The following is a 21,403-nucleotide window of genomic DNA, read 5'->3' as shown; positions in this document are numbered from 1 at the left end:
TACACTAAGGTTTTTATTATTTTCTTTTGTTAGGATTATTTTAGCTTTTACTGTAGTACTGTAGCCCACTCTTGACCAGTCACATTGTACAGCGCCTGAGTGGCATAATGGTCTAAGACACTGTGTTGCTACAGCTGTGTCGCTACAGATGTGTGTTGCTACAGATGCTGGTTCCATACTTGTGCCGGCCTCGACTGGGAGACCCATGAGATGACTGTAGGTTTTTGTTTTGTCTCTCCCTAAAAAGATAAATAATTAATTCTAAATAACAACGGGCTTTATTTACGAATTAGTAACAATGTCTCACCCCATATTCAAGAATGGCCTTTTTCCTCGCTCAATTTACATTATATATAACAAATTACATTATAACAAAATCATATCCAACATATTGTTATTTTTTATTATTATTATTATTCATTTAGAATAATATAAAAGCCCCTTGGATATTCTGACAGATATATTATTTACCCTGTTATTAGCAGGACAATATATATCCACATCGACTGGACAGTAGCGCAGAAGGTGGAACGTTTTAAGTTCCTCGGCGTACACAACACAGACAAACTGAAATGGCCCACCCACACAGACAGCGTGGTGAAGAAGGCACAGCAGCGCCTCTTCAACCTCAGGAGGCTGAAGAAATTCGGCTTGTCACCAAAAGCACTCACAAACATTTCAGATGCACAATCGAGAGCACCCTGTCGGGCTATATCACAGCTTGGTATGGCAACTGCTTCGCCCACAACCGTAAGACTCTCCAGAGGGTAGTGAGGTCTGCACAATGCATCAAGGGGGCCAACTACCTGCCCTCTAGGACACCTACACCACCCGATGTCACAGAAAGGCCATAAAGATCATCAAGGACAACAACCACCCGAGCCACTGCCTGTTCACCCCGCTATCATCTAGAAGGCGAGGTCAGTACAGGTGCATCAAAGTTGGGACTGAGAGACTGAAAAACAGCTTCTAATCTCAAGGCCATCAGACTGTTAAACAGCCACCACCAACATTGAGTGGCTGCTGCCAACATACTGACTTATCTCTAGCCACTTTAATAATGTAAAAATGTCTGAAAAAAATGTATCACCAGCCAATTTAAACAATGCACTTCGTATAATGTTTACATACCCTACATTACTCATCTCATATGTATATACTGTACTCTATACCATTTACTGCATCTTGCCATCTTTATGTAATACATTTATCACTAGCCACTTTAAACAATGCCACTTTTATATGTTTACATACCCTACATTACTCATCTCATATGTATATACTGTACTCGATACCATCTACTGCATCTTGCCTATGCCATTCTGTACCATCACTCCTTCATATATTTTTATGTACATATTCTTCATTCCTTTACACTTGTGTGTATAAGGTAGTTGTTGTGAAATTGTTAGGTTAGATTACTCATTGGTTATTACTGCATTGTCTTAACTAGAAGCATAAGTATTTCGCTATACTCACATTAACATCTGTTAACCATGTGTATGTGACAAATCAAATTTCATTTGATATTATTATTTGTTGCAGGCAAATGGTAACAGTTGAATAAGATGAGAATTAGTTTTCTACTGAATCTTGAAAAAAATCCCAAAACAATCAAAAATTATTTTCCCTGGAGCATTATATAGCACTACAACATAAAACTAAAAGGAGATTGGAGAGATTTGGAGATTTGTATGAAATATTTGAATAATCTAATGTTTATCTAATAGAACAACCAACCAAAAACTTGTTGAACAATAAATGAAATGCCAGACTGTTGGCAGCAGCCACTCAATGTTAGTGGTGGCTGTTTATTAACAGTCTGATGGCCTTGAGATAGAAGCTGTTTTTCATTCTCTCGGTCCCTGCTTTGATGCACCTGTACTGACCTCGACTTCTGGATGATAGCGGAGTGAACAGGCAGTGGCTCGGGGGGTTGTTGTCCTTGATGATCTTTATGGCCTTCCTGTGACAACGGGTGGTCTAGGTGTCCTGAGGGCAGGTAGTTTGCCCCCGGTGATGCGTTCTGCAGACCTCACTACCCTCTGGAGAGCCTTACGGTTGTGGGCGGAGCAGTTGCCGTACCAGCCCGACAGGATGCTCTCAATTGTGCATCTGTAGAAGTTTGTGAGTGCTTTTGGTGACAAGCCGAATTTCCTCAGCCTCCTGAGGTTGAAGAGGCGCTGCTGCGCCTTCTTCGCGATGCTGTCTGTGTGGGTGGACCAATTCAGTTTGTCTGTGATGTGTACGCCGAGGAACTTAAAACTTACTACCCTCTCCACTACTGTCCCATCGATGTGGGTAGGGGGGTGCTCCCTCTGCTGTGTCCTGAAGTCCACAATCATCTCCTTAGTTTTGTTGACGTTGAGTGTGAGGTTATTTTCCTGACATCACACTCCGAGGGCCCTCACCTCCTCCCTGTAGGCCGTCTCGTTGTTGTTGGTAATCAAGCCTACCACTGTAGTGTCGTCCGCAAACTTGATGATTGAGTTGGAGGCGTTCGTGGCCACGCAGTCGTGGGTGAACAGGGAGTACAGGAGAGGGCTCAGAATGCACCCTTGTGGGGCCCCAGTGTTGAGGATCAGCGGGGTGGAGATGTTGTTACCTACCCTCACCACCTGGGGGCGGCCCGTCAGGAAGTCCAGTACCCAGTTGCACAGGGCGGGGTCGAGACCCAGGGTCTCGAGCTTAATGATGAGTTTGGAGGGTACTATGGTGTTAAATGCTGAGCTGTAGTCGATGAACAGCATTCTCACATAGGTATTCCTCTTGTCCAGATGGGTTAGGGCAGTGTGCAGTGTGGTTGAGATTGCGTCATCTGTGGACCTATTTGGGTGGTAAGCAAATTGAAGTGGGTCTAGGGTGTCAGGTAGGGTGGAGGTGATATGGTCATTGACTAGTCTCTCAAAGCACTTCATGATGACGGAAGTGAGTGCTACAGGGCGGTAGTCGTTTAGCTCAGTTACCTTAGCTTTCTTGGGAACAGGAACAATGGTGGCCCTCTTGAAGCATGTGGGAACAGCAGACTGGGATAAAGGATTGATTGAATATGTCCGTAAACACACGGACATAAAGACTTTGGTCTTTCCAAAAAATATGTTTGAAATGTTGTTAATATTAAGAAATATATATTTGAAAAAAGTAGAGATGGTTCTGTATTAAAGAATCCCTGAGTTGATTCCGGACACATTATTTGAAAATTATCAAACACAGAGAAAATACGTATTTCAAATACAAATAATCAAATACACATGCATTTGAATCCAGGTCTGGAAGAGTGTATATTTAAGCAATAAGGCCGAAGGACGTGTGGTATATGGCAATATACCGTGGCTAAGGGCTGTTTTTATGCATGGATTATCCGCTGTATATTGACCATATACCACAACCCCCCGAGGTGCCTTACTGTTATTATAAACTGGCTACCAACATAATTAGAACAATAAACAAGTAATGTTGCATCATACCCATGGTATAGTGTCTGATAAAACTGGCTTTCAGCCAATGAGCATCCAGGATAGTTTTTTATACAGCACTACTGACAATTTCCATGAACAATAAAGCATATCCCATCTTATTGCCTTATTATCCCCCTATCTATCCACATGTAACCACCTAATAGGACATGCTTTGTGTTCAGTAGGCATGAAGTAAGAGAAAACAGTTTGAAACAGATGAGATATGTTACTAAATGTCCTGAACCTGACCAATAATAACACTAATTTGATTTAATTGTTCTTGTTTCAAAATCTTTCAACATGTTTTTCAATCTTGTGCATACTGAGCATGCGATCACAGTTTTATTTTTTTATGTTTGATTCTCTTCCAGGCAAACTAGCATGGTGAGGAATATTTGGTAGACCCTAGATGTCACACCTTGACCATAGAGAGCCTTTTTATTCTCTATTTTGGTTAGGTCGGGGTGTGACTACGGTGAGTAATCTATGTTGTTTTAATTCTATGTTGGCCTGGTATGGTTCCCAATCAGAGGCAGCTGTTTATCGTTGTCTTTGATTGGGGATCATATTTAGGCAGCCATTTCCCCACTGTGTTTGTGGGATCTTGTTTCTGTGTAGTTGCCTGTGAGCACTTCACGTATCGTTTGCTTTTTTTTATATTGTTTTGTGCGTTTCAAGAATAAAAAGATGTGGAAGATATAAAAAGATTGTGACGGAATATATATATTTTTATATTTAATGTATATCTACTAGTATCTGCTGTTATCTAATAATGAACCTTGGTATTTTGGAGCCTCGCTCCTCACAGTGTTTTGCACTTGATGACATCAACATGTTCCCTCCTCAGAACTGCTGGCTCATTCTGATTTAGGACCTCTTTCTCTTCATTATGGATACCAATCAATATCCCTCTAACCAGGCAAGCTCCTCTGTGTTCACATCACTAAGGATTTCACATGGTCCACACACAAATGCACCACTGAGAGCATTTAAAACTTCTTATGGCTGGGGGTGCAATTTCACGTTCGGATGAAAAGCGTGCCCAGAGTAAACTGCTTGCTACTCAGGCCCAGAAGCTAGGATATGCATATTCGTAGATTTGGATGGAAAACACTCTGAAGTTTCTCACATTGTTTGAATGATGTCTGTGAGTATAACAGAACTCATATGGCAGGTGAAAACCTGAGAAAAATCCAACCCGGAAGTGGGAAATCAGAGGCTTGTAGTTTTTCAAGTCATTGCCTATCCAATATACAGTGTAAAATTTGATCCGATTGCACTTCCTAAGGCTTCCACTAGATGTCAACAGTCTTTAGAATTTAGTTTCATGCTTCGACTGTGAAGGGGGAGCGAATAAGAGCTGTTTGTATCAGGGGTCTGGCTGAAAGCCATTAGTTTAGTCACGTGCGCGGCCTTGAGCACGAGCTCTGTTCCTTCTCATTTCTAAAGACAAAAAGGAATTGTCCGGTTGAAACATTATTGAAGATTTATGATAAAAACATCCTAAAGATTGATTCTATACGTCGTTTGACATGTTTCTACGAACTGTAATATAACTTTTTTGACTTTTCGTCTGGACTTAGTGCTCGTGCCTTGTGCATTTGATTTACTGGACTAAAAGGAGGTATTTGGACATAAATTATGGAGTTTATCGAACAAAACAAACATTTATTGTGGAACTGGGATTCCTGGGAGTGCATTCCGATGAAGATCATCAAAGGTAAGTGAATATTTATAATGCTGTTTCTGACTTTTGTTGACTCCACAACATGGCGAGTATCTGTTTGGTGGCTGAGCGCTGTACTCAGATTATCACATGGTGTGCTTTTGCCATAAAGCTTTTTTGAAATCTGACAGCAGTTTGCATTAAGGAGAAGTATATATTTAGTTCTTTGCATAACACTGTATCTTTCATCAAAGTTTATGATGAGTATTTATGTAAATTGATGTGGCTCTCTGCAAAATCACCATATGTTTTGGAGGCAAAACATTACTGAACATAACACGTGTAAACTGAGATTTTTGGATATAAATATGAACTTTATCGAACAAAACATACATGTATTGTGTAACATGAAGTCCTATGAGTGATCATCAAAGGTTAGTGATTAATTTTATCTCTATTTCTGCTTTTTGTGACTCCTCTCTTTGGCTGGAAAATGGCTGTGTTTATCTGTGACTAGGCGCTGACCTAACATAATCGCATGGTATGCTTTCGTCGTAAACCCTTTTTTAAATCAGACACTGTGGTGGGATTAACAACACGTTTATCTTTAAAATGGTGTATAATACTTGTATGTTTGAGAAAACTTTATAATGAGATTTCTATTGTTTGAATTTGGCGCCCTGCACTTTCACGATCCCGTTAACGGGATTACATCCGTAAGAAGTTAACTGGTCGCATCACTGCTTGGTACAGCAACTGTTTGGCTTCTGACCACAAGCCGCTACATAGGGACGGACCCCTGCCATCCAGGAACTCTATACCAGGCGGTTTCAGAGGAATGCCTAAAAATTGTCAAAGTCTCGAGCCACCAAGTCATACTGCTCTCTCTGCTACCCCATGGAAGCGGTACTGATGCACCAAGTCTGGAACCTTAAGACTGATAAATAGTTAACCAAATAGCTTCCTGGACTATCTGCATTGATCCCCTTCTGCACTCTTTTGACTCATTACATACCCTACTGCTACCGCTTATTGTCGATCCTGTTGCCTAGTCACTTTTCCCCTACCTATATGTACATATCTACCTCGTACCCCTGCACATCAACTCAGTAGTGATAGACTGTGCATATAGCCAAATTATTGTTACTCATTGTGAATTTTCTATTGTTTTTCTTTTTTCTCTCTGCATTGTTGGGAAGGGCCGGTAAGTAAGTATTTCACTGTTAGTCCACACCTGTTGATTACGAGGCATGTGACAAATAACACTCGATTTGAAAATACTTTTTAATAAGAATGTAAATGCTAGCAACACACACACACACACACACACACACACACACACATACACACACACAACACACTTACTGGTGTGGGGATGAGCAGAGGCAGAGGCAGGAGGAGAAGTGGGGTGAGGAAGATAATGAGGTAGTTCCTATGGCTCCATATCCAGCTACACCCAACCATGGCTCTCCAACAGACAGGTAACCCAGAGACAGAAACACACCTGGACCACAGGTAACCTAGCGTTAACTTACTACTAACCTACAGGTAATACGAAAAACAGTTTGGTCAGGTATACACCTGGGCACCAGATAGCTCAACCTTCAGGGAACCAAAATGTAACCCGGAAAGCAGTGAACAGAAAGGTACATCTGCACTCCTGGCTGAGCCACAGGTCAAATACAGGTAAGCCTCAGGTTAGCTACTGGTAAGGTAGTGGGGAAAGGTGTGCTCCAGGCTGACAGCGTTTGCAGAAAATGTGCCTAATAAGACTGTCATTTACTGTTTATATCACAGAGAAAGTATTAATCATTAACTCAACCACAAGGGAGGGTGATCACAGAGAGTGAGAGAGAGATAGGAAAATGAGAAAGAGGGAGGGAAGGGTAAAGGATAAGAGAAGTGAGGGAGGGAGGGAGAAAGAGAGAGTGATCTCCAAACTATAGAGGATTGATTTACCAGACAATAAAGTTCTTTCAACTTTATCTAAATGTCCAATTCCAATGATTTATCACACACACTATTATTGGAAGTTACTTGAAGAAGCCCCTTTTCATCTCTTGCCGTGGTGATAAGCAAGTGGGTTTACTCTGGCACACACACACACACACACACACACACACACACACACACACACACACACACACACACACACACACACACACACACACACACACAGTGCCTTTGGAAAGTATTCAGACCCCTTGACTTTTTGCACAATTTGTTAGGTTACAGCCTTATTCTAAAATTGATTCAATTGTTTTTATCTTCGTCAATCTACACGCAATAACCTATAATGTCAAAGCGAAAACAGGTTTTTAGACATTTTTGCAGATTTATTCAAAGTAAAAAAATAAATATCACATTTACAGAAATATTCAGACCTTTTACTCAGTTCTTTGTTAAAGCACCTTTGGCAGCGATTACAGCCTCGAGTCTTCTTGGGTGTGACGCTACAAGCTTGGCACACCTGTATTTGTGGAGTTTCTCCCAATCTTCTCTACATATCCTATCAAGCTCTCAATTGCTGACCCTTATTTAAAGCCCTTGGTGAATACCTTTTTTCGCTATTCTACTCGAACGCGTGTTTGAGATTGTAGTACTTAAAAAAAAAGAGGACAAACAAATGAATGATTTTTAAGCTATTCTCACAGTTAATTAATAATAATAATACAAAATATATATAATTATTTAACCTTTATTTTCTTATTTACAATGGCGGCCTACCGTCAAGATCCAAATACACACAATGATCCAATTATACATTTCCTGTCTCTGTAGTTGTGTTTGCTGTGGGATCTTAGAACTCTGCTTTTGACATATACAGCACACTATTGTAACACTCATGTTGCAGTCGGAAAGCAGCATCAGTGCATTGTTGACACACAAAGGATATAGTATGTGTGAATGCGATCCAATGATGTCAACAAAGTGGTATTCCAACCATTTTATCAGTATTCTGTGGACTGTCCCCCAAACTGGTCGCTTTCACATAATCAGTTGTTTTAATATGTTGTAACTGTTTTGTAATACAAAGGCAGACAAATTGGCAGACATATTAGATATTATGACATTTATTTGACCATTATGGTTTGGAAAGAATTAAAATGTTACCATTTGAATTTGACCAAAGGAACAACCTTACGATTTGACTTTGGACGATGCAGTGCAAACACAGTGTAAACAGTGTAAATCTTTTGTCTGAGAACACACAGACACTGTGAATTCGTAAGAACTGTAAGAACAGTACGTGCTAATCCACTTATTAAGAAATCAATACTAATGTTCCTGCTTTAAGATCATAAATCCTTACATACTGTAAGAACACTGTGTCCCTTTCTTCTCTCAACAACTTTAATTAAGTCGTAAACTACAGCGCCAAAGCTGTAAAAATATCAAATAAATGCTTACACTCCCACAATTACAGAACGCTTGACCAATGGTGAAAACATAATGAGGAAGAATTCTAGCCCCTTTGGCACTAAATACCATATCGTGTAATATTACACTATATATACACAAACGTATGTGGACAACCCTTCAAATTAGTGGATTTGGCTATTTTAGCCGAATTTTATATACCTTTGATGACAGGTATATAAAATCGAGCACACAGCCATGAAATCTCCATAGACAAACACCGGCACTAGAATGGCCTTATGAAGAGCTCAGTGACTTTCAATGTGGTATCGTCATAGGATGCCACCTTTCCAACAAGTCAGTTTGTCAAATTTCTGCCGTTATTGTGAAATGGAAACATCTATGAGGAACAACGTCTCAGTCGCGAAGATAAAAGATAGAACAGCACACTACGGACTCTCTGTGCATATTTATAAACAACAGCTGGTGCACAAAATCTAAGGAAGTCTATATTATCTTGTGATAAAATACAGACCACACTATTTACCAAGATAATTTTCAGCTATACTTTTCATGGCTGTTTATTTACCACCACAGACGGATGCTGGCACTAAGACCGCACTCAGTCAGCTGTATAAGCAAATAAGCAATCAGGAAACCGCTCACCTAGGTGCGGCGTTCCTAGTGCCTGGAGACTTTAATGCAGGGAAACTTAAATCAGTTCTAGCTCATTTCTATCAACAGGTTAAATGTGCAACCTGAGGGGATAAAAAATCTAGATCACCTGTATTCCACACACAGAGACACGTAAAAAGCTCTCCCTCGCCCTCCATCTGGTAAATCCAACCACAATTATATCCTCCTGATTCCTGCTTACAAGCAAAAATTAAAGCGGGAAGCACCGGTGACTCGGTCTATAAAAAATTGGTCAAGTATGCATATGCTAAACTATATGACTGTTTTACTATCACAGACTGGAACATGTTCCGGGATTCTTCCGATGGCATTGAGGAGCACACCACATCAGTCACTGGCTTTATCAATAAGTGCCTCGAAGACGTCGTCCCCACAGTGACTGTAAGTACATACCCCAACCGGAAGCCATGGATTTCAGGCAACATTCGCACTGAGCTAAAGGGTAGTGCTGCTGCTTTCAAGTTGCGGGACTCTATCCCAGAAGCTTATAAGAAATCCTGCTATGCCCTTCGACGAACCATCAAACAGACAAAGCGTCAATACAGGGCTAAGATTGAATCGTAATACACCGGCTCCGACGCTCGTCTTATGTGGCAGGGCTTGCAAACTTTTACAGACTCGAAAGGGAAGCACAGCCGCGTGCTACCCAGTGACACAAGCCTATCAGACGAGCTAAATCACTTCTATGCTCGGTTCGAAGCAAAGAACACTGAGGCATGCATGAGAGCATCAGCTGTTCCAGGCGACTGTGTGATCACGCTCTCCGTAGCTGACATGAGTAAAACCTTTCAACAGGTCAACATTCACAAGGCTGCGGGGCCAGACGGATAAACCAGGATGTGTGCTCTGGGCATGTGCTGATCAACATGCCCCTGGTTGAGTCTGTAATACCAACATGTTTCAAGCAGACCACCATAGGCTCTGTGCCCAATAACAAGGCAATCTGTCTAAATGACTACAGACCCGTAGCACTCACGTCCTTGGCCAGGAAGTTCTTTGAAAGGCTGGCAATGGCTCACATCAACACCATTATCCCAGAAACCCTAGACCCACTACAATTTGCATACCGCCCAAACAGATCCACAGATGATGCAATCTCTATTGCACTCCACACTGCCCTTTCCAACCTGGACAAAAGGAACACCTACGTGAGAATACTATTCATTGACTACAGCTCAGTGCTCAACACCATAGTGCCCTTAAAGCTCATCACTAAACTAAGGATCCTGGGACTAAACACCTCCCTCTGCAAATGGATCCTGAACTTCCTGACGGGCCGCCCCCAGGTGGTGAGGGTAGGTAGCAACACATCTGCAATGCTGATCCTCAACACTGGAGCCCCTCAGGGGTGCGTGCTCAGTCCCCTCCTGTACTCCCTGTTCACCCATGACTGCATGGCTATGCATGACTCCAACACCATCATTAAGTTTGCAGACAACACAACAGTGGTAGGCCTGATCACCGACAATGACCAGACAGCCTATAGGGAGGAGGTCAGAGACCTGGCCATGTGGTGCTATGACAACAACCTATCCCTCAACGTAACCAAGACTAAGGAGATGATTGTGGACTACAGGAAAAGGAGGACCAAGCACGCCCCCATTCTCATTGCGGGGCTGTAGGGGAGCAGGATGAGAGCTTCAAGTTCCTTGGTGTCCACATCACCAACAAACTAGAATGGTCCAAACACACCAAGACAATCGTGAAGAGGGCACGACAAAGTCTATTCCCCCTCAGGAAACTAAAAAGATTTGTCATGGGTTCTCAGATCCTCTAAAGGTTCTACAGCAACAACACTGTTTGCATCCCTGCCTGGTACGGCAATTGCTCGGCCTCCGACCGCAAAGCACTACAGAGGGTAGTGCGTACAGCCCAGTACATCACTGGGGCTAAGCTGCCTGCCCTCCGGGACCTCTACACCAGGCGGTGTCAGAGGAAGGCCCTAAAAATTGTCAAAGACCCCAGCCACCCCAGTCATGGACTGTTCTCTCTACTACCGCATGGCAAGCGGTACCGGAGTGCCAAGTCTAGGACTAAAAAGGCTTCTCAGCAGTTTTTACCCCCAAGACATAAGACTCCTGAACAGGTAATCAAATTGCTACCTGGACTATTTCCATTGTGTGCCCCCCAACCCCCCTTTTACGCTGATGATACTCTCTGCTTATCATATATGCATGGTCACTTTAACTATACATTCATGTACATACTACCTCAATTGGCCCAACCAACCAGTGCCCACACACATTGGCTAACCGGGCTATCTGAATTGTGTCCCGCCACCCGCCACCCGCCAACCCTATTTTACCCTACTGCTACTCTTTGTTTATCATATATGCATAGTCATTTTAACCATTTCTACATGTGCATACTACCTCAATCAGCCCTACTAACTGGTGACTTCAACTGATAGACCATGAGTACCATTCATTTTTTCAATTTCCTTTCTTTCTACTCAGAACTCACTTTCTCTATGTTACTTTCACTCGTCTGCATTGTTTCCTTCAACTCAGACTCTTCCACCCTTTCCAACACAAAAGCCTTCTAAATCCCCATTAATGACAACATTTCTTGTCCCCTCTACATTTACATTACATTTAAGTCATTTAGCAGACGCTCTTATCCAGAGCGACTCTAAAATCTCTACCTCTCTCTTTCCCTCTAACACTAATTTACCAGGTGAACCTTATTGGAAGTCTTACCCTACATTTTAACTGTATATATATATATTACCAATCTCTGTGGGGTATTCATTATTTACTTCACACTCAACATCTATTATTTTGAGATTAACATGTAAAGCGCACAAATTTTTAAATGCATCAGCCATAATCTAATGTTCACTCAATTAAAATGAACTGGATGGATTAAACTACTCCTTACTGCTTCACACAACCAATCACTCATTATGCAATTTGTCAGATGACTTAAAGAGCTTCACATTAAAATCAGACAAGAGCATTGTGCTATGTCAGAAAATGTTCACATAAACATGGCTACTGCCTTCCCAGCCTTATCAAACTAATTTAAAAGAGCTTATTATTTTGCTTGAAATCTATCTTCAAATCTGCAGCATGTGCGTAACTGGCTGCAGGGAAGTCAGGCCAGGAGAGCAGAATTGGGTAGCAAACGGAGCAGTTTATTTCGGTGAACAAAACACACAACACTAAACAGCTAAGGGTAGACATACCCCAGCGCAAAGCAGTCAGACGTGCCCATACGAAACAACAAACAATTCCACACACAGACATGGGGGGGGGGGACAAAGGGTTATATACACAAATAATGGGGATTGAAACCAGGTGTGTAGGAAAACAAGATGAAACAAATGGAAAATGAAAGGTGGATCGGCGATGGCTAGAAGACCGGTGACGTCGACAGCCGAACGCGGCCTGAACAAGGAGAGGAACCAACTTCGGTGGAAGCAACCCGCATTGACGCTCGGCTCCAGCAGCGCGCCGACACCGGCCTCGGGGACAACCCGAGGTGGAATTAATGCAGCATTGAAGGGTCCAACACATCCTCCACCGGAGGATTGTTTCCTTCAACTCAGACTCTTCCACCCTTTCCAACACAAAAGCCTTCTAAATCCCCATTAATGACAACATTTCTTGTCCCCTCTACATTTACATTACATTTAAGTCATTTAGCAGACGCTCTTATCCAGAGCGACTCTAAAATCTCTACCTCTCTCTTTCCCTCTAACACTAATTTACCAGGTGAACCTTATTGGAAGTCTTACCCTACATTTTAACTGTATATATATATATTACCAATCTCTGTGGGGTATTCATTATTTACTTCACACTCAACATCTATTATTTTGAGATTAACATGTAAAGCGCACAAATTTTTAAATGCATCAGCCATAATCTAATGTTCACTCAATTAAAATGAACTGGATGGATTAAACTACTCCTTACTGCTTCACACAACCAATCACTCATTATGCAATTTGTCAGATGACTTAAAGAGCTTCACATTAAAATCAGACAAGAGCATTGTGCTATGTCAGAAAATGTTCACATAAACATGGCTACTGCCTTCCCAGCCTTATCAAACTAATTTAAAAGAGCTTATTATTTTGCTTGAAATCTATCTTCAAATCTGCAGCATGTGCGTAACTGGCTGCAGGGAAGTCAGGCCAGGAGAGCAGAATTGGGTAGCAAACGGAGCAGTTTATTTCGGTGAACAAAACACACAACACTAAACAGCTAAGGGTAGACATACCCCAGCGCAAAGCAGTCAGACGTGCCCATACGAAACAACAAACAATTCCACACACAGACATGGGGGGGGGGGACAAAGGGTTATATACACAAATAATGGGGATTGAAACCAGGTGTGTAGGAAAACAAGATGAAACAAATGGAAAATGAAAGGTGGATCGGCGATGGCTAGAAGACCGGTGACGTCGACAGCCGAACGCGGCCTGAACAAGGAGAGGAACCAACTTCGGTGGAAGCAACCCGCATTGACGCTCGGCTCCAGCAGCGCGCCGACACCGGCCTCGGGGACAACCCGAGGTGGAATTAATGCAGCATTGAAGGGTCCAACACATCCTCCACCGGAAGCCAGCATCTCTCCTCCGGACCGTACCCCTCCCACTCCACAAGGTACTGAAGGCCCCTCGCCCGCCGCCTCGAATCCAGTAGGGAGCGATCGGCATATGCCGGGGCCGCCTCGATGTCCAGAGGGGGCGGAGGAACCTCCCGCACCTCAGACTCCTGGAGCGGACCAGCCATCACTGGCCGGAGGAGAGACACATGGAACGGTAATCGGGGGGAGCTGTAACCTGTAACACACCTCATTCAGTCTCCAAAGGACTTTGAACGACCCAGCTTCCAGGAGGGCAGGTGGAGGGGCAGGTGGAGGGGCAGGTGGAGGGTCGAGAGCCAGACCCGGTCCCCTAGTGCTAACACTGGGGCCTCACTGCGGTGACGGTCTGCACTGGCACCTTCAGCACGACGCACTGAAGGTGAACATGGGCTGGTACTCCAGTACGCACTGGAAGGGGGGAGGTTAGTGGAGGAGTGGTGAAGCGAGTTCTGGGCCATCTCTGCCCAGGGCACGAACGCCGCCCACTCCCCTGGCCGGTCCTGGCAATAAGAACGCAGAAACATACCCACATCCTGGTTAACCCTCTCCACATGCCCGTTACTCTCAGGGTGAAAACCCGAGGTAAGGCTGATCGAGACCCCCAGACTTTCCATGAACGCCCTCCAGACCCTCGAAGTGAACTGGGGACCCCTATCAGACACTATATCCTCAAGCACCCGTAGTGCCAGAAGACGTGCGTAAACAAGGCCTCCACAGTCTGTAGGGTCGTAGGGAGACCGGGCAGAGGAAGGAGACGGCAGGACTTAGAGAAATGATCCACAACAACCAGGATCGTGGTGTTTCCCTGTGATGGGGGAGATCGGTCAGGAAATCGATCGACAGGTGCGACCATGGACGTTGTGGAACGGGTAAGGGGTGTAGCTTACATCTGGGCAGGTGCCTAGGAGCCTTACACTGAGCGCACACCAAGCAGGAGTAAACATAAACCCTCACGTCCTTAGCCATAGTGGGCCACCAGTACTTCCCACTCAGACAGCGCACCTTCCACCCGATGCCTGGATGACCAGAGGAAGGTGACGTGTGGGCCCAATAGATCAGCCGGTCACGGACAGCAGACGGAACGTACAGATCCCAAGCGGGACACTGGAGGGGAGCGGGTTCTGCCCATAGCGCCTGCTCAATGTCCACGTTCAGCTCCCACACTACCGGTGCCACCAGGCAGGAGGCATGGAGTATGGGGGTGGGATCCATGGGCAGCTCCTCTGTGTCATACAGCCGGGACAGTGCGTCTGCCTTCACGTTCTGGGAACCTGGTCTGTAAGAAAGGGTGAAAACAAAACGGGTGAAAAACATTGGCCCACCTTGCCTGGCGAGGGTTCAGTCTCCTCGCTGCCCGGATGTACTCCAGATTGCAGTGGTCAGTCCAATAGGCCGGGAAGCACTTCCTACTGGAGAACTGATCTATCTACAGCTGTCCTTTGGTCTCCTATCCAGGTTGGGCAGCACTTCCTACTGGAGAACTGATCTATCTACAGCTATCCTTTGGTCTCCCAAACAGGTTTTTAACCAAGCCTTGCTTAACTATGATATTTGTCACTGACAATGTCCCATTGTGAGAGTGATTGTTGAGAGCCCACTTAAATCTACCCTTTGGAATGACTTCGATAGATACAGGGAATCAATTATTATTATTTTTCCACTTTTATTTAACCAGATAGGCTAGTTGAGAACAAGTTCTCATTTGCAACTGCAACCTGGCCAAGATAAAGCAAAGCAGTTTGACACATACAATGACACAGAGTTACACATACTATCAATTATACAGTAGAAGAAATCTATATACAGCATGTACAAATGAGGTAGGATAAGACAGGTAAGGCAATAAATAGGCCATGGTGGCAAAGTAATTACAATATAGCAATTAAACACTGGAATTGTAGGATGTGCAGAAGATGAATGTGCAAGTTGAGATACTGGGGTGCAAAGGAGCAAGATAAATTAATAAATACAGTATGGGGATGAGGGAGATTGGATTGGCTAGGCTATTTACAGATGAGCTATGTACAGGTGCAGTGATCTGTGAGCTGCTCTGACAGCTGTTGCTTAAAGCTAGTGAGAGGTAAGAGTCTTCTATGTATGTTTTAACAGAGCAAATTAAATATGACCATACTTTACCACTCATATCCAATGATGCTTTTAAGGCCTACACGTAAGTATTCAGAAACCTTTATTCAGTACTTTGTTGAAGCAACTTTGGCAGCGATTACAGACTCTTTTTTTCAACTTTATTTAACCAGGTAGGCAAGTTGAGAACAAGTTCTCATTTACAATTGCGACCTGGCCAAGATAAAGCAAAGCAGTTCGACACATAAAACAATACAGTTACACATAGATTAAAACAAACATACAGTCAATAATACAGTAGAAAAATAAGTCTATATACAATGTGAGCAAGTGAGGTGAGATAAGGGAGGTAAAGGTTAAAAAAAGGCCATGGTGGCGAAGTAAATACAATATAGCAAGTAAAACACTGGAATGGTTGATTTGCAGTGGAAGAATGTGCAAAGTAGAGATAGAAATAATGGGGTGCAAAGGAGAAAAATAAATAAATACAGTAGGGAAAGAGGTAGTTGTTTGGGCTAAATTATAGATGGGCTATGTACAGGTGCAGTAATCTGTGAGCTGCTCTGACAGCTGGTGCTTAAAGCTAGTGAGGGAGATAAGCGTTTCCAGTTTCAGAGATTTTTGTAGTTCGTTCCAGTCATTGGCAGGCAGCAGATAACTGGAAGGAGAGTTGGCCAAAGGAAGAATTGGTTTTGGGGGTGACCAGAGAGATATACCTGCTGGAGCGCGTGCTACAGGTGGGTGCTGCTATGGTAACCAGCGAGTTGAGATAAGGGGGGACTTTACCTTGCAGGGTCTTGTAGATGACCTGGAGCCAGTGGGTTTGGTGACGAGTATGAAGCGAGGTTCAGCCAACGAGAGCGTACAGGTCGCAGTGGTGGGTAGTATATGGGGCTTTGGTGACAAAACGGATGGCACTGTGATAGACTGCATCCAATTTATTGAGTAGGGTATTGGAGGCTATTTTGTAAAATAGATCGCCGAAGTCGAGGATCGGTAGGATGGTCAGTTTTACAAGGGTATGTTTGGCAGCATGAGTGAAGGATGCTTTATTGCGAAATAGGAAGCCATTTCTAGATTTAACTTTGGATTGGAGATGTTTGACGTGAGTCTGGAAAGGAGAGTTTACAGTCTAACCAGACACCTAGGTATTTGTAGTTGTCCACATATTCTATAAGTCAGAACCGTCCACAGTAGTGATGTTGGACAGGCGGGCAGGTGCATGCAGCGATCGGTTGAAGAGCATGCATTCGGTTTTACTTGTATTTAAGACCAATTGGAGGCCATGGAAGGAGAGTTGTATGGCATTGAAGCACGCCTGAAGGGTTGTTAATACAGTGTCCAAGGAAGGGCCAGAAGTATACAGAATGGTGTCGTCTGCATAGAGGTGGATCAGAGACTCACCAGCAGCAAGAGCGACATCATTGATGTATACAGAGAAGAAAGTCGGGCCAAGAATGGAACCCTGTGGCACCCCCATAGAGACTGCCAGAGGACCGGACAACAGGCCCTCCGATTTGACACACTGAACTCTATCAGAGAAGTAGTTGGTGAACCAGGCGAGGCAATCATTTGAGAAACCAAGGCTGTCGAGTCTGCCGATGAGGATGTTGTGATTGACAGAGCCGAAAGCCGAAAGCCGAAAGTCTGTAGCAGTTTGGGTCAAGAGTGTTACCCCTTTGAAGCGGGGGATGATCGGAGCTGCTTTCCAATCTTTGGGAATCTCAGACGACACGGAAGAGAGGTTGAACAGGCTAGTAATAGGGATGGCAACAATTTCGGCAGATCATTTTAGAAAGAAAGGGTCCAGATTGTCTAGCCCGATTTGTAGGCGTCCAGATTTTGCAGCTCTTTCAGAACATCAGCTGACTGGATTTGGGAGAAGGAGAAATGGGGAAGACTTGGGCGAGTTGCTGTGGGGGGTGCAGTGCTGTTGACCGGGCTAGGGGTAGCCAGGTGGAAAACATGGCTAGCCATAGCGAAATGCTTATTGAAATTCTCAATTATAGTGGATTTATCGGTGGTGACAGTGTTTCCTATCTTCAGTGCAGTGGGCAGCTGGGAGGAGGTGTTCTTATTCTCCATGGACTTTACAGTGTCCCAGAAGTTTTTTGAGTTTGTAGTGCAGGAAGCAAATTTCTGCTTGAAAAAGCTAGCTTTGGCTTTTCTAACTGCCTGTGTATATTGGTTTCTAGCTACCCTGAAAAGTTGCATATCACGGGGGCTGTTCGATGCTAATGCAGAACGCCAGAGGATGTTTTTGTGTTGGTTAAGGGCAGTCAGGTCTGGAGAGAACCAAGGGCTATATCTGTTCCTGGTTTTACATTTCTTGAATGTGGCATGCTTATTGAGTCTTCTTGTGGATGATTTTAGTCAATGCCACTCCAACATCGCTCAATCTACAATTTATATATTTCTTAATTCCATTGTTTTACTTTTAGATTTGTGTGTATTGATGTGAATTGTTGGAGCTAGGAGCACAAGCATTACAAGCTTGGTACACCTGTATTTAGGTAGTTTCTCCCATTCTTCTCTGTAGAACCTCTCAAGCTCTGTCAGGTTGGATGGGGAGCGTCAATGCACAGCTATTTTCAGGTCTCTCCAGAGATGTTTGATCGGGTTCAAATTCGAGCTCCTGCTGGGCCACTCAAGGACATTTAGACACTCGTCCCAACCTCATGGATTGGATTTTTCTCTGACATGCACTGTCAACTGTGGGACCTTATTTAGACAGGTGTGTGCCCATCCAAATCATGTCCAATCAATAGAATTTACCACAGGTGGACTCCAATCAAGTGTATCTGGGAATGTATCGTTTTCTGCAACCTGACTCGGGGTGAGTAAAGAACTCCCTCTTCTGGGATCAGAGTTTTCAGATGCTATTCTATCAAATAGGTGGCCCACTGAGGCAAAGCAGTTATTAGAAAGAAGCACCACAAATGTCTGTCTAATCTGTTATGGGACCAGAAGCTGTCATAACTTGCTGAGATAAGTTTTGGAGTTCTGTTTCAGGGATTTGACTACTTTCATGAAGGCAGCTGGATTCACACCAATCTCAGATACACAGTTCAAGAACTATGTCAAATTTCTTCTGAACAGGGATAGACATCCATTTCTCAAGCGTCTGAATGACTGCCAGTCAGACGTAGAATCAGTCTAGCCTTAGCCCAAGCTACATTTTTCTATGGATGTTTACATTTACATTTACATTTAACTTCTTGCTCCTACCCTCTACTTTTTTGAACATTTTGTTAAAAATCGCGCAACATTTCAGCTCCCTGCTACTCATGCCAGGAATATAGTACGTTCATATGGTTAGAATGTGTGTATAGGAAACCCTCGGACGTTTTTAAAACTGGTTAAATCACGACTGTGGCTATTACATAACGTGCGTTACATCGGAAAGCGCAGGAAAACCTGATCACAGAAAATGGAAATAAATATCCTTGCGCCACTTCCAGCAATTGTTAACAGTGAGCCGAATTAGATAAGACCGAGCATTCAACTCCCACAGCATCCCCATGTAGTCGAGTATCTTGTGAATTTAATCCTCTTTGATTCTTGGTTGAACCGAAAGAGGGGCACGACGTACCTCCGGTCTCCGCCCAGATCATTCCGGAAGAGCTCTCTCCTGAAATTTTTTCCAAGACGACAGCTAATGATATGTACATCGCCTACGGATGAATTTTATCGCTTATTAACGTTTACTAATACCTAAAGTAGCATTACAAACGTATTTCGAAGTGTTTTGTGAAAGTTTATCGTCTACTTTTTGAATTTAAAAAATGACGTTACGTTGTGAAATCGCTGTTTTTTTCGTTTATCACACAGTCTACAAATAACGATATCTTGGCTTTATATGGCCCGATTTAATCGAAATAAAGACCCAATAGTGTTTATGGGACATCTAGGAGTGCCAACAAAGAAGATGGTGAAAGGTAATGACTGTTTTCTATTTTATTGTGCGGTTTGTGTTGCCTGGATTCACAACCCTGCATGTGTATTTTAATGAACTTTTGAGTTTTAACTAATACTATTAGCATTTAGCGTAGCACATTTTGCATTTCCAGAAATGCTAATTATTTTGTTTCCCCTGCTGTGCTTTTCTGTTGTAGTGTATTGGTGCGTCCCCTGCTGTGCTTTTCTGTTGTAGTGTATTGGTGCATGCTATCAGATAATAGCTTTATCCTCATGCAGGTGTCTCCGGAAGGTGGTGATTGACCGAAACCAGCCATTTTGAAAAATCTTCCTCAGACTTGTTGCCTGGATTCTGAGGTGCACAGCTCCGTAGTGGTCTTGTAGCTTTAATTGGAGAGATACCTTGGGAAGGTTGAACACCAGACGGCTGCATGAGTTGTATTTTAATGAACTTTTGAGTTTTAATAGTATTAGTTAAAACTCAAAAGTTCATTAAAATACTGCATATCAAATTAAAGCATTTCAGATTTTTAAAATGCTTTTCGGCGACAGCATGAGAAGCTATTATCTGCATTACACTACAACAGACAGCTAAACAAAATAATTAGCATTTCGGGTTACACAAACCGCACAATAAAATAGAAAACAGTCATAAATCTTTTTGTTGGCACAAAACACTATTGGGTCTTTATTTCGAAATATATAAAGCGTTTTATATGTAGACTGCTAAAAAAACTTTAGGTTTTTTTAAAATTCAAAAAGTAAATAAACTTTCACAAAACACTTCGTTTTGTAATGCTACTTTGGGTATTAGTAAACGTTAATAAGCGATAAAACTCATCCGTAGGCGATGTAAAAATCATTAGCTGTCGTCTTGGAAAAAATTTCACGAGAGAGCTCTTCCGGAATGATCTGGGCGGAGACCGGAGGTAAGTGGTGCCCCTGTTTCGGTTCAACCAAGAATCAAAGATGATTCAATTCACAAGACTCTAGACAACATGGGGATGCTGTGGGAGTTGAATGCTCGGTCTTATCTAATTCGGCTCACTGTTAACAATTGCTGGAAGTGGCGCAAGGATATTTATTTCCATTTTCTGTGATCAGGTTTTCCTGCGCTTTCCGATGTAACGCACGTTATGTTATAGCCACAGTCGTGATTTAACCCGTTTTAAAAACGTCAGAGGGTTTCCTATCCACACATTCTAACCATATGAACGTACTATATTCCTGGCATGAGTAGCAGGGCGCTGAAATGTTGCGCGATTTTTAACAAAATGTTCAAAAAAGTAGAGGGTAGGAGCAACTAGTTAATGGCACAGGCAGGGAGCCCAGCCAACAGCGAGTTGCAGTAATCCAGACGGGAGATGACAAGTGCCTGGATTAGGACCTGCGCCGCTTCCTGTGTGAGGCAGGGTCGTACTCTGCGGATGTTGTAGAGCATGAACCTACAGGAACGGGCCACCGCCTTGATGTTAGTTGAGAACGACAGGGTGTTGTCCAGGATCACGCCAAGGTTCTTAGCGCTCTGGGAGGAGGACACAATGGAGTTGTCAACCGTGATGGCGAGATCATGGAACGGGCAGTCCTTCCCGGGAGGAAGAGCAGCTCCGTCTTGCCGAGGTTC

At 43.3% G+C, this 21,403-nt stretch overlaps 1 protein-coding gene across 1 annotated transcript in view; it reads right to left on the bottom strand.

Moving 5' to 3' along the window:
• Positions 1-6,867, bottom strand: part of LOC115106817 (solute carrier family 13 member 2-like) — a 60,095-nt gene extending 53,228 nt beyond the window's left edge. Inside the window, exon 1 of the mRNA XM_029629930.2 lies at positions 6,490-6,867. Coding sequence (XP_029485790.2) covers positions 6,490-6,588 — 99 coding nt within the window. The 5' untranslated portion in view covers positions 6,589-6,867. The remainder of the gene's footprint in view (positions 1-6,489) is intronic.
• Positions 6,868-21,403: the final 14,536 nt, after the last annotated feature.

The sequence above is a fragment of the Oncorhynchus nerka genome, linkage group LG23 (assembly GCF_034236695.1).
Source record: "Oncorhynchus nerka isolate Pitt River linkage group LG23, Oner_Uvic_2.0, whole genome shotgun sequence".
Taxonomy (NCBI): domain Eukaryota; kingdom Metazoa; phylum Chordata; class Actinopteri; order Salmoniformes; family Salmonidae; genus Oncorhynchus; species Oncorhynchus nerka.
This window is presented reverse-complemented; position numbering and strand designations above follow the sequence as displayed.